The 14,325-nt window shown below is 37.0% G+C and overlaps 1 protein-coding gene across 32 annotated transcripts in view; it reads left to right on the top strand.

Moving 5' to 3' along the window:
* The window catches only part of CLASP2 (cytoplasmic linker associated protein 2), a 150,438-nt gene that overhangs the window by 85,089 nt on the left and 51,024 nt on the right, over positions 1-14,325 (top strand). For all 32 annotated transcript variants that reach the window (XM_059818358.1, XM_059818350.1, XM_059818357.1 and 29 more), the window contains 7 exons: positions 258-393; positions 3,633-3,703; positions 5,742-5,801; positions 7,004-7,081; positions 7,676-7,843; positions 10,453-10,508; positions 11,635-11,805. In XM_059818358.1, the coding sequence (XP_059674341.1) occupies positions 258-393; positions 3,633-3,703; positions 5,742-5,801; positions 7,004-7,081; positions 7,676-7,843; positions 10,453-10,508; positions 11,635-11,805 (740 nt within the window). The remainder of the gene's footprint in view (positions 1-257; positions 394-3,632; positions 3,704-5,741; positions 5,802-7,003; positions 7,082-7,675; positions 7,844-10,452; positions 10,509-11,634; positions 11,806-14,325) is intronic.

Below are 14,325 nucleotides of genomic sequence, written 5' to 3'. Positions count from 1 at the left end.
ATTCTAGTCTTTCAAACTGTGGGGTTTTTTTCATTATGAAACAAAATTATTAGTGTTCAACCTCTTAATGTGTCTGCCAAGTAACAAAAATGTTCCACAAATCCTACATTTCTAATGAGGAAAGGACTTGGATGTCATGAAATTAAGAAATTCTGTTGTTTGGAAAGATAAATCTTTAAAATGCACAATGAACTTTTTTATTTTAAGACTAAGAAATTAATTTTTATTAACAAGTTTTATTTCTTTTTCCTAAATAGCCATCTTTCGACTGTTCTGGGAAACAAGTTTGATCATGGCGCTGAAGCTATTGTGCCTACTCTTTTTAATCTGGTTCCCAACAGCGCCAAAGTGATGGCAACTTCTGGGTGCGCAGCCATTAGATTCATTATTCGGGTAGGTGTTCCACTCTCACTTTGCTTGCTAGGAATATTCAGGTAGTAGCTCGTAGCAGAGATAATAACAATGCTGAAATATAGGATTATAAATCATTCTTTACTGGAGAAGTAATTTTTCTCACGGACAGACAAATACTATTTAGCGTTGAAACCAACTGTCAGCATTACCATAGTAAAGATGGAGGAATGGGTAAGAAAAGCAAGTCTGTTGTCATGGTTTTTTTTGTAATGCGTTAAGTGTAAAAAGGCAGGTGTATTTCAAAGAATAACTGCTTTTCACTGCCTTTTTGAAAAAAAAATAAATTAAGCTGGTAGTTAAGGTGCTAGTAAGATTTTAAATTTTTTTTAAAAAAACCGGAAACTTTATTTTTACAAAAAAACCAACCCCACACATTAAAAAAAAATTGGAACTGTGGATTTAATGATAAAATGTTGAAGAGGCTGGACATACGTGGATCAGTTCAGAAAGCACAAGTTCATGGAAGAAAAGCCCAATAGATATTTTAATCCTTGGGTTTAAGAACTTTCCAAGCTGAGTCCTTAAAGCTATAGCATATAAAAGAGGAGAATGCTGTATACTAGCAGATTATTTTTTTTTTTTATTGTCTGTTCCTTAAGCATCTGCTACTGACTGGTGTCTGAGGCAAGATATTCAGCTAGATTTTTGGGACTTGTGCTGATATTTTTGTGTTTCAAATAGAAGTGGGAGGTTGCCTGTAGTTTCTACAATAAAAGCTGCGATGTTCTTAATGCTAGGCACGTACTGCTCTTCACTATTATCTCATCAGTGGTTTTAATTTTGTAAGTTGTTGGAAACGTAAGTGGTTTAATCACTCCCACCTTTTTTGCTATCCTCAGTATGTTTTGGAATCTGTATTTATTCCGTCTAACCATGCTTCTGAGAATGTGCTCTGAGACTTCTGCGTTACCTTTGCATCAGCACTTGGGCTAAGATCCATCGGCATTTTTTCCCCGGATTCTTAGAATGTGCTGTGAGATGGCTAATGGCACGGAGTTGAGAGTGCAGGAAGGAATACACCTTACACAGGATGATTAAAGTTGTAACAAAAGAGTAGCATTTGCAGTAGTATTAGATGAGCTCAGGCATGTGAGAAACTAACCCTGTCTTGTTTATAGGAGCCAAATCAAGCATCAGAAAAGCAGCATGAAGTAAAAATTCACTGATTATTATGTTAAATTGGCTTTACTGGTTCAGTTCAGTTGGAGACAAGCCTACACGTCAGCCATAGCTGCCCTGATTTTGTTTAAACTTACGTTATTCTTAGCTGTAATTTAACATACTAGATTGGAGGCACAGAAGTGAGAAAATCCTGTCCATAGTGCTCAAATACCAATAAATGGCTTATGCAAGGTGTTTTGACAGAAAATTCAGGTTTCAGTGGGGAAAAAAAAACCCCACCAAGTATCAGAGTCAAACAAAATGCAGTCCACTCTCCTTTGGACTTCTGTCCTTTGGATTAAATAAGAGTTGGTCAGGGAGTGTGTGATCCATTGAATATTTAGAGCCCAAGCCATTACAGCGTTCGGAGTCAGCATTTTGCTCAAAAACTCCTACCAGAATCCACTGACAGCCAGTTCAGATCCTGGTGCTTTAGTATCGAATTGCTGTGAGAGTGAGTGTACGTAAAATGAGGGAGGCTGTATTATACCAGTGATCTTGAAGAGCTCCATCTCATCTTTCCCCCTTAATTGAATTTCATATTTCTTCTCCAGATACTTCTTACACTGTAGTCTGATTTATCTTTTTTGACTCTTAGTAAATCAGAAAACCAGTTTAAAAAAAAAAAAAGTGGGGGGAGCATGTGTCATGACGAGATGGCATGATGGCAGAAAATCTTTTCCGGAGGGAGGTGGGATTCAGGCTGAGCTGCAAGGTGGGTTGGGAGGAAGCATGTACCATTACAGCTTCAAAGGGGTAACAGATGAAATGTGCAATTTTAAAGCCTAATGAAAGCAAGCCTGAGGCTTTGATTCCTTTGCAAACACTTTCCAGAAATTACAGTGTCAATAGCTCCAAAGACTTGGAACATGCAGGTTTCTCCATCTGTAAAAATGTTCTATTCTTTCCCCGATACTGCTTATTTTTCCTTTTCTGGCAGTCATGTGCCACTTTTCAATTTGAAAACTAGGCAAAAAACAAAGAAAACCCGTAAAACTGTTTAAAAGTATATCAGTATGAACAAATGCAACTGTAAGGCTCTTCCAGATTTTTTGATTAATTCCCTTTTAATTCTGAAGTTGGCAGTACTCTTGAGAGCTGATAATGATCTGTCTGCTTTTTTGGTGATTTGTGTGTTTATATCCTGCAACAATAATCTAAGGAGAAAGTATGATATGTGGGATATTAAGAATTGTTCAGTACTGTACTTTTTAAGCAGTTTTTTTAATAGACTACAGTTTCACACTGTATTGGGGACTGTTCTAGAAGTTGTGTTTAATCAAGAAAGGAATAAAGAAATGAACTGAAAAAGGATTTGTTGAACCATGTTACTCTTACGTGGAATTAAAATGTTAATACTTTGTGCCTGCAATTAGTTAAGATAAGCTGAAGTAAGGCTGCTTTAATTCTGAATTAAAGTATTGCATTTGGATTTAATGTAGTTTATCTTATCCACTTTAACTGGTAGTTCAAGGGTTTTCTTTTCCCCTGAGGATGTTAGGTGTTTCCATATAGATTATGTACATAGGCTTGCTTATATTACATGTCATGCTTTTATTATTTTATTTACATATTTTGCTTTAAAAGGAATCTGGTTTTTGTAGCACTCATCATATTGATTGATCCCTAAAAGAATTCCCATAGTTTCGGATTGATTGATTTGCTTTTTGCTCCATAACTGTGATTTTTAAGACTGCTGTGTCTATTGCTTTTTTTCTACAGCAAAGCTAAAATAACATCAGCTTACAACTCCTTTGAGGAGACACTTACATTGAAGCCTTCATATGTGACTTCTGAGAGCTAAATATTGCATATCATGATGTGGTTGTTGATGGCATTTAAGTGTTTTTTGCTTGACATTTTGGAAAAAAATAGGTTTAATCAATTCATGTGCTGGCAGCAGTCTCTTATTTAATAGTATTCTACATTTAGTTTCAGTAAGCATTTTAAATTATTGCAGTTTTTTATTATGTTGCTAATTCTGTTTGACTTAATTAGTACAGTACAAATTTAGGAATGCTTTTGTCATTACCTGCTTTGTCTTTTTTTTTCCTCAGCATACCCATGTGCCACGACTCATACCTTTAATAACAAGCAACTGTACCTCAAAATCAGTTGCAGTTAGAAGGTGAGTACACTATAAACAGCAAATTACTAAAGCTGTTGCTTTTTTAAATATGATATGTTAAAAACAAACAGATTTGAAGATTAATGGCCATTAACTCTGAATACACAAAACTGTGTTATCCAGTAAACTACAAAAATTAATTTCAGCAAAGTTTTATCAGATGATGTTGAGGAAAGGTACTTTCTGCCATATTGGGGGATGTACACTGTATCCTTCTGCAAAATTTATTCTAATTTAAAATGTTCCTAAAACTTGTTCAAAAAGTACCTTCTGATTTAAAGCCAGAAGTTGGGGGGAAAAAAAAAGCTGTAGTTGAATCTGTGTTGCTCAGTCTAATGAGGATAAACAACACAGGTATTGAGAGGCATTGGGAGATCATGAAACAGATATGCCTGTCTTTGCAAAGAACCAGCCTGAGCCTGTGTAGTTACTGTAGGGCCAGACCTGACAGGCCTGGTGAGTTTAGCTCTTGTCAGAGCACTACTGCATACAGCATGCAGTGTGTGCCAGCACCTTGCTCTCCTGAGGCCGGGATGACTTGGTAACTTTTGTGCAATGCCGTTTGAATGCATGGAGGTAGGCTGTCTGATACTGTGCTCAAAATAATAAACCTACTGTGCTGGGGACTGTGGGATTGAGACAGTGGCTGCTACCTTAGATAGGATGTGGTGGATCAATGTGTTGTCATGTTTAACAACTGAGGTGCATCTTCAGCATGTTGCTTTTTCCAAGAACATGATACTTGAACACTCGGATTGGCTCTTGACAAAATTAATTGGTTTCTGACAGAATGTCATCTTCTGCACAGAATCTCAGGAAAGCAGTTAATGCTGTTTCTGGACCCACACTAGCCCTGAAAGCGATATAGCTATGTGTATGCAAGAAATAGCTTGAGCATCTAAACTATTGGCTCTGAACCTAAGCTGTCTTTGCATCCAAAGCAAGTATTATCTCAACCCAGATTATGCTGACCTGTCATAACTTCTGGTTTGACTGCAAAGCAATTCACAGGGCTTCAGTGCCTCCGCTTACCACAGCTTTGATGAGAAACATTAGACTGTAGATGGCTTTGGTACTGCAGTTCACAATCTAGTGAGCATCAATGAAGGTGGCCAAAATTGCGTTGTTTTCATACTGACCTCATTCCTCTGGAAAGACAGAGGAAAACTAGATTGGTTACAATAGTGTAAAACCTTTCAGGGTTTCTTGCCATGTCTTGTAGGTGTCCACAGGATTTAGGCAGAATAAAAATGAGATCTGCCCCTCCTGAACAGGTGAAAGATGCAACATAACCAGAAAAAGTAATAGTTCCAGATGGTAGAGTCCACTACCTTTTTGAAGTCCTGTTATCTACACCTTCCTAATCCGTGTCGCTTTGATTTGTTCACCAGGATCTAGCTTCAGACATATTTTGAAGTATGCCTTTTGCTGCTGTCTGCTAAATTGTCAAGAATTCTGAAATAATAATAAATATGGTTACATAACTTAGTTTGTACAGTGTCAGCACATCTTTAGGAGTGCTTTCTATACACAGGGCCCTGTACTAATGGTCTCATGTTTTCCTTTACACTATATACTCAGTAATGACAGATGAAAGGATGGGAATAGTGTTTGGGACAGAAGTACGCTGACGTGGAAACATGATGTTGTAACTATATAGCCGAATTTTTAAAGTATTGATTTTTTAAATATTAAGATTTTATAGTTTGTACAATTTTTAAACTTTAATGATTTTTTTTTTTGTCTGTTATTTTGGGACTAATAAAACTAAGGTAGTATATGTGTAGTAACATGACGTATGGTTAACTGAACCACATCTATTTTTTTTAAGTTTAGGATTAGTTAGCCTGCATGTTTGCTTTCTATACAGAATCTTGTAACTTTGCAATAAGGCGACCAATGTTCTTATTTGACAGCTTAAACGTGCTTTTATGTTATGTATTTGTTTCTCTCGGGGGAAAGAATGAAGTTACTATTAATTCCGCAAGCACATTAGAGAAACGAGTATTAATTATAACGTTTTGTTCTGTCTTTTTAGGCGCTCCTTTGAATTTTTAGACCTGTTGTTACAAGAGTGGCAAACACATTCGTTGGAGAGGTATGGGCCAGTATACTTTTTCCCCAAGAATAAACTGCTAATGACTTTTAAGACAGAAATCTTTTCATTGAATCCTTCAATTGGATTATGTTGTTCAGTGTTGGCCAACCTTTCTAGCACAGACAACCTTTCTAGCACAGCAGGTCATGTGGCTCATTCAAGTGCCAGGGAGGAGAGAGCTGTATGCTCCAGCCTTCACTTCGTGTTGCCTAACCCTCTGCCTGTTCTCCTATACCACATGTGAGCAATGCGTACCATGCTTTCTCAGAATTTCACTTATATCATGTATCCTGTGCAGCAAAGATGCACAGGTAAGCATTTGTCTTCTCTCCTGAAAGGAGGAAATCTGTGTGTTTGCCATAAAAAAAGGGCAAGTGGGATTAGGCTGGAGGACTTTTTCTGGTAATGATTAAGAGCACACTGTAGCTTTTCTGGGTAGATAGGAAAATAGTACATGCATCAGTTCTGCAAAGTGTATACTGTAAGCCCAGAGGAAGCAAAGGGACTGCAGGGCCTCCAGAGAAGGTTCTGAAGAGCTCATCCAGCTCTATAGTCACCTTTCAACCCCTCAAGATGCTTCAGAGAAAGGGAGCAGTGGAGAGATAATTTGATTTATGTCAGGGTGTGTATCTGTGTACTTAAAAAAAAAAAAACAAAACAAAGCAAAACAAACAAACAAAAAAAACCCCAAAAAACCAAACCCAAAACCCCAAACATGTCTTGAATTAAAATCTGTTTATCACCACAATTTTTGGTTGTTCTGATGGGTGCTTTGCTGTTATTTGAGCATGTGTTGAGGTTTAGAACTCACACGCCAAAAGCTTTCAGATGTGAATTTCCAGAAAAGCAAATGTACTAATCTTAACTTTTTCTTACTATTAATATAGTAGGGGAAATAGTTTTTCCATTTCAGGAAAATAGGTGTCTTTAAAACAGTATTTTTAAATAACTTTTTAAGTGTGATAGGTGGATGTATGTCTGAAAAGTAGATTATAATTCTTTGAGATTGAAGGAGGAAGCTTACCTAAACCTTTACAGAAGGTGCAATTATGTCATCAGTGTGCTTAAGTGTTTGTTTACTTCATATCTTAGAACTACTGTCTCAGCTGGTTTTTACTTACAGAAATGTTAAAGTGTAGATCTTGACTACTTAAAATAGAATTTGGAGTAGCAAAATAACATCAAGAATGTCTTTCTTCTAGGCACGCAGCTGTCTTGGTTGAAACAATCAAGAAGGGCATTCATGATGCTGATGCAGAAGCAAGAGTGGAGGCAAGAAAGTGAGTTTTCACTCCATTTTGCTCTGAAAAATTGTATGTTTTACATGAGCAATAAAAGGCTCTAATTGGAGGTGGGTGGCTAACTATGGCTGAGGCGGAGGACACAAGCTAGGTTGAAACTTGATGTTTCTGTCCTCTGAGTACTGAATTAATACTGAGTTTCTTTTGCAAAAGGCATTCTGAAAGTTGAGGCAGTTAATACTGTCGTGCAGCATTTAAGGGTTCTACTGAAACAGGAGTCACAAAGGTTGATATTGCTGCATAATCTTTCTTTTTTCCCCCATTAAGTCATTAAGTGACTTGAGCACTTCGACTAGTGAGTAGGCCAGAAAAACATTTCTCTTGATTCACCACAGAATTGGTAAGTGAATGTGAGAATTTCAGAGGATAGACTAAGTTATTTTGAAAAGATTAATTCAGTGGGTGTAGCTGGTTTCTTTTATGATTTGATGAGCAGTATTGTATGCATTACATACTTTCAGTCTGGGTTCCTTTCCCTCCCATCCCTGGTTCATTCTGTAATCTTTACTTCCTGACTCCACACTTTGAAGAAAATATAGAGCAATTACATGTGGTTATTCTCTTATTTTGCAGGGCTTATCTGGGTCTTAGAAATCACTTTCCTAATGAAGCTGAGACTTTGTACAATTCTCTTGAGCCACCCTATCAAAGAAGCCTCCAGACCTACTTGAAGAATTCTGGCAGTATAGCGTCTCTCCCTCAGTCAGACAGGTCATCCTCCAGCTCACAGGAGAGCCTCAAGTAAGGGTCACTTAACTGTTTCTGAGCCTATAAACAAATAAAAACTGTTTTCTCAAAAGCAAATGAGCCAGACTTCTGTGGTGTACAAAAAAGCTGCAATTGTATTTTGTCAGTTAATTTTTTTAAATAAAAAAATCTTTTTTTTTACTATATGACGGTATTACCCCAGCAAGGTGAAAAATATGGGCAGTCATTAACTGGATTTTAGCAGGCTGTTTTTATTCATATATTTATTCCTTAGCAGCCTCTGTTACAGCAAAATATCTTCATGCTTCACATCTTGATGTCCAGCATTCTGGTGCAATGCATAAGTCTAGGAAAGAAATAATGATGTTACTCCTTTATTATCCCTTTTCAGTGGGAAGTATGAGACAGACATTAACAGTGAAACTCATTCAGATCAGAGATCGGTTTTTTCTTGTCTTCACAGTATTAAATATGTATTAGTAGTATTTTGCAGCTATGCTGATTACTAGGGGGTGCGTCTGTGCTGCAGTTGGTGGTGTATTAAAATGTATAGACAATCTTCAGCTGAGTAGATTAAAGTTTGCTTAGGTACCAATAGCAAAAGAAACCTACTGGTTTTTTTAGTGGAAATGTAAAAAAGTAATAGTAGTAGTATGTGGTGATTTTATCCTTTAAATTCTAGAAAGCTTCCTCGAAGTGTTTAAACCTGTTAGGATTTCAATTCAGATGCTTCATTGCCAAAGCCAGAGAACTTGTCTTGCTCACTTTTGGCTTGAAAGCAAAGACTGCTTCCAGCATATTGGAAGTTAATTTTTTTTCTGTTTTTGGCTGCTACCTTAAATACCAGAGGCTTTCTCTCTTCTATGTCAAATCTTATCTTTCCTATGATGCTTGCAATTACAAAAGACATTTAAAAAATAATTGTCTGTAATGTAGGCTATTGTTAACACTTCATTTTCCACAAATAAATGATTATTCAAAGATTAAATACTCTTCTTTAAATTAGTTTATATTCCCTGTCTGAAAATCAAAGTGCTGTTAATGAGTTACTAGTAATAAAATGTTAAAATCTAAATTACAGAGAAATTTAAATCTTAAAATACTCTTAAATCCTCAAGTAAGTGTTACTTCCTGTATTGCAAGATATGCAAGTACTACAGTACAGAAAGGGAGGAGTAAAATAAGAGATGAACAGAAATTAATTAATTTTTAATTGATTTTTCACTGATTCTGCATTCAGATGCATGTTGTTTTCCCTGTGTTACACAAAATTATACTTCTGGCTTCTAATATAGATGAGGAGTTCTCCCTGTATAGACTAACTTAGGAAATACAGGTATGGTTTTCCTAAAAGTGTGATCCTCCATCATTTTTGACCCTCTGAACTTACAGCTCTTCCAGATCATTGATCAAAAATGGTTTTAAAGAGGGTGATGGAGTGAGAGAAATGTGGTGGCTTGGGCCTACCTATATGAAACTGCTTAAATGAAATGTCAATTGCAATAGATTGTGCAAGTGCTGAAATCGTAAGAGTTGTCTGGGCCTTCTGTTTTGGGCAGCTTGTAAGGTCAGGATGCACCCAGGAACTCTGCCTGGGCCTCCTCAACTTACTTGCAGCAAGATACCTCCAAAACACTAGTTAGTAATGTCAGAAAGGCCGATAGTATTCATAATAAGCTGCAAATATATGATCTTCTATGAGGAGTTTGGTAGCAGTGCTGACCTCTGTTATCACTGAGCACCTGAGCTGATAACTCAGATAAATACACAGTATCGTGCATCTCTTTTTTCTCTGCTCTTTGGTTTAGAATTAGAGAGGGATTATTTTTACTAAAGCTGAGACTCTAGACTTGGGCTGTAATTTGACTATTGATGAAATAGTCAACTGTTTCAGCAAATACAAACCTTCCCAGTCAGATAAATATTTAGATGGCTAGATATGAGTCAATGAACAAGGTATCATGCTTTCTTCTATAAGTCTTTTGCTTTTCCCTCGTCCCTCTGACTGCATTTTACCCTTCTGAACCAGGCAGAAGGAAGGGCTCACAGTTAAACTTCAGTAGACAGATTTTTGTTCAGCAGCTACTCATTTTTGCAGAAAGAGTGAAGGGAAATGGAGAGAAAACACAGAGGAAAAGACATGGGATTTTTCTCCTTTTGTAAATTGTGGGAGCCTCTAACATTCAACAGGGGAAATTCAGTCTAGCTACTTGGAAGTTCCAGCATTTTCCTTTCTAATTTGTAACACAGTTCTGGGAGGAGGATGCTTATGAATTGTACACTTGTTTTCCTTGTTACTGCAGACACCACTTCACATAATTTCTTTCATAAATCAAGCTTTTTCTGTAGCTCCTGCTCTTTTTGTTCGACGGCTGATTTAGAAGATCAGCCCTGGGGTTAAAACCTGGTACTGACCACCTTAAATATTTCTGTGACCAAGTCTGGAATGCTTGAAGTTTGCGTTAGCTAAGTGTGCCTATTGGTAACCTAAGGATTAATGCTTTGTGAAGAAGATACAATTTTCTAAAATACAATAGATAACATGGCTGTGTTACAGATTTTTTTTTTTTTCCTCTCTGTAATTTTTGCCTGTTGGATCTGATGCATGAGACTTACTGGGTTTATTGACTTCTTTTTTTCAGCCGGCCTCTATCTTCTAAATGGTCTGCAGCCAGCCCAGCAAGCCTTGCAGGCAGAGGTAAGGTGGTTGCCATATAGTGCAGTGCACAGTAATTGTTCTTTGTGTTCTTGAATTAGAAGTTTTAAATGCAGCTTAAAATCTTACTGTCTTAAGCATTTACCCAGTTTCCAAGCTGAATAAATGGTATGTGTCACTACAAACTGCACCTGGATTTAACATTGCCTCATACTTGCTTCACATTTTATGTATTTTCAGTTGTTGCAAGTATAAGACATAATTTGCTATATATTGGTACTATTCTGTTGTCACGGAACAGTCACTCTCAAAGAAGCAAAATATTATTCTGTGGTCTATTCATGATTATTAGGCTTATGGCAGTTGGAAATGAAGGACTCCTACCTTTCATCTATTCCCATGTAGCTGATGGTCTTTATAAAAAACAAATAACAAAACCACAGATGTGTAATTCAAAGAGTTCAATTTTGTCTTGAGTTTTCACAATTTCTCTTTTCACATAACATGTTTGCAACTCTTGCGGAGTAAGTCATTGAAGTCCTTTTTACAAATGGCCAGTAATTGAGAGTGCTTGTTTTCTGGATACGAAAACTGTTAAGGGGGAGTCAAATTTTGAAGACATAAACCAATGCTGTAATTAACTGAAGCAAATAGTTAATATTCAGTAAATAATAGGAGGTGAATATAAAAATACTTCACAGAAGAATAGAGCCTAGAGCAATTCAAGGTATGCATTCAGCTTGCCTGTGGCTTTCTTAGCTGAAGTGTGGGAATACTATCTTCCCTCAGTATCACAAGAGATGCTGTGAATTTCCATATGTTTGTGAAGCATTTGATGATGTAATCACATAAATGTTCAGAATTATTTAATTTGTACTAGGGTGAGAGCACATAATTTGTATTAAATAACGGTAAAATTTCATGATGAATAAAGAAAAATACTACTTCAAAATAAACTGTTCTTTTTCTTAATTTCATGGCAACACCAGGTCTAGTTTGCTTCTTAACCTCAATAATACTTTATTTAATATTAACTTGACTTACACTATTTTACATAGTTTTCTGTACTTTTTGCAGGTATGCTGCAGTAGTAGAAAATGTTAACCTTTCAAATATAAGTATTTTTATTCATTACAAACTAATTTCCTAATTTTTTTTTTTTTGCTAGTTTCAGGCAGCAGCAAGAGTGTTCCAAGCCCAGGAACTCTGCAAAGGTCTCGCAGCGACATTGATGTTAATGCTGCTGCAGGTGCAAAGGCCCGCCATGCTGCTGGACAGACAGCTGGAGCTGGGCGCTTGTCAGCAGCTGGTCTACCTCCAGGATCTTACGCTTCGCTAGGTAAGACAAACATCTTTACGATACTGTGAAATATTTTTTGAGGTTTTTGATCAAAAAGTTACAGGAAAATACTTCTACATTAGAGCTCTAAGTTGTGATTTTTAGTAGTATTGGAGTATTGCAAAGGAGCAGGTGTTCTGACGTAAGTCACCAACTTTGCTATATGTTTTATTTTTCTTGTGCTGGAAGAATGCCAATGCAAAGAATGTATCCATACTATGCTCTTTAAATGTGTTAATCTGGAGTTAATAGTAAGTATTGGAAGGAGCGGTACCTTCGCTTAGCAGCAGATGGTGATCATGGCTTTCTTGTTTGTAGAAGTAATAGGGAAATGAGTATTAGGACTCTTGATTTTCCATTTTTCTCAGCTCTTTAGCTGACTGTTTAACAACAGTGGTAAAGAGACACCCTGGCAGTAAGTGGTGGCTTCTTTACATAATACAGAAGTGTTTTACACGATAATACACAACATTGATTTCATAGCTTACTTCCTAAGCATGTTCATGGAACTATGTGTATGTTTTTATCTAGGTGACAGTCTTCATTGATAGGAATACTTGCTATTAGACACAAAGTGCTACAAATGATAAGAGTGCAGAAAAGCAATTGATAGTGGTGGTAGATGCTAGAACCTCCACAAAGTGTGGAGGGTAAAGGAATACGGTTCTTTTTAGGTTATCCGTACTGTAGGGGTAGCAGTTGGGGAAGTGAGGTTCAGTGTTGACAAAACTGTTAGTTTTTTCTTCTCTGCTTGTGTGCTCTCTAAATCACCAAGGAGGCATGTCCTAATGTCAGTATTGCCAAAGATGATCACAAGAGAGGCAGAGAAACTATAGTTTTCTATATAGTTTTCTTCTGATTTACCTTGTATTTGGGGAGATGTTAAGATACACTTAGACTGTGGTTTTCAAAGTTTTTGGTTGTTGCTTTTTTAGAATCAAAATCTAAGTTTAAAAACTATTTTAAATGAGTTGATTCTTTGGTCATCACGGCCTACTTGAAATGGATTGAACACCATTGATTTTAAGATTAAGTTTATGAGTCTGAGCAATGCAGACTAAAAGCAATACTTCCTACTTGAAATAGTAATTTCGGGTGTGGGCTCCCTCTAGTGCCCACAGCGGGGGAATCGGAGAACCTGCTGGGTAGCAGGCGAACACCAAAGTTAGGCTGCTCAGTTTGCTTGGTGGAGGAGATGCGCGTGTGGTTATTGCTTTGAGGAATTCTCAGTTCTTCCTAACTTAATGCCTGAGAGCCTGAAATAGGTGGGATGATTACAAGATCAGAGTATTGCCTGGTCTGTCTTGGTGTGCAGTAGGTCATATTCTGAATCTCAGACAAAGCCGGAGTTCAGCTACTGTGAGAAGTAAAAGTGACACAGACCATGGTGGTAGAAGTAAAACAATGTCAAATAGACTCTCTGTTTTCCATCGTCTTCATGCTGCTGAGACGAAGGGACTACTTTGGTCTTAAGAGTTGCACAGAAAATTAGCTCTTGACTGGAGTATTGGTTTGCTTTCAGAACATTTTAAGCAATATGTGATTCATGCCCAGAATTTTGTAAGTAAGGGTTGAGAAAGGCACAGAGGTTTTCAGGGAAGTAAATAGCGGTGGTTTTATGCAGGAAAATAACAGAAATAAAGAATACCTTATGCTTTTTGTAGTTCATAGTTTGGGGGAGGGGGGGAAGAGGAATAAACAGGTAGTAAGTCCAGGTCATAGTCTTCTGAAGGATTTGAGTAGTTGGAAAGCTTTGCCTTGCTAGCAGGTGCAATCAGTTGTTGGAGAGGAATACAATGATGGTTTGAAATGGCAAAATAATGTGATAGTAGCAATGCATAGTAAAGTCAAATCCTATTACAGATGGTATAAGGGCAGTGACAGTCAAGGAGACCAAACACACAAAAGCAGCACTGCTTGATTGATCTTGGCTCATTCTTCTAACAGTTTTTAATAGTGGTAGGGTAATCTGAATGACATATACCTGTCCCCTCTTACCTATGTAGAGAGTGTGACTGTTGTGTGTTTGGCGATGGATTAACCATGGAATCCACCTCAAAATATAGTTTGCCCTTGGTTTTCAAAGGTAACCTTAAAATGAATGGAGTGTGAATCCAAGCAAGTGCCATGTTTCAGAAAATGGGCTAATTTGTAAATTTCTCACTTCTGTTCATTTTAAGTGGGTTGTTTAAACTAAACCCAAATATGGCAATTTATGCCTAGAAAATGTTACTGTATTTCCATAAAGCTTTCCACATCTTCTCAGGTGTTGCAGTCAATACCAAAATAAGTAATATGGTCTCCTCTGGAGCTTGAATTTGTTTTTGTTCTCACCCTTACTTACAGAGAAACATCCACCTTTTGCTTAAATGTTTGCCAAATTTAGAGCCTCAGAGGACTGCAAGTTCATGAGCATAGTAATCTATCGTTGTTTCCACCTGTCTCTTCCCTTTTTATTATTAATAGAAGAACTCTTGCTTGCTTATTTATGTTTGTTTGGGTTTTTTTAAAGACTTCTAG

This window comes from Gavia stellata, chromosome 6 (genome assembly GCF_030936135.1).
Source record: "Gavia stellata isolate bGavSte3 chromosome 6, bGavSte3.hap2, whole genome shotgun sequence".
In the NCBI taxonomy this organism is placed as follows: domain Eukaryota; kingdom Metazoa; phylum Chordata; class Aves; order Gaviiformes; family Gaviidae; genus Gavia; species Gavia stellata.
This window is presented reverse-complemented; position numbering and strand designations above follow the sequence as displayed.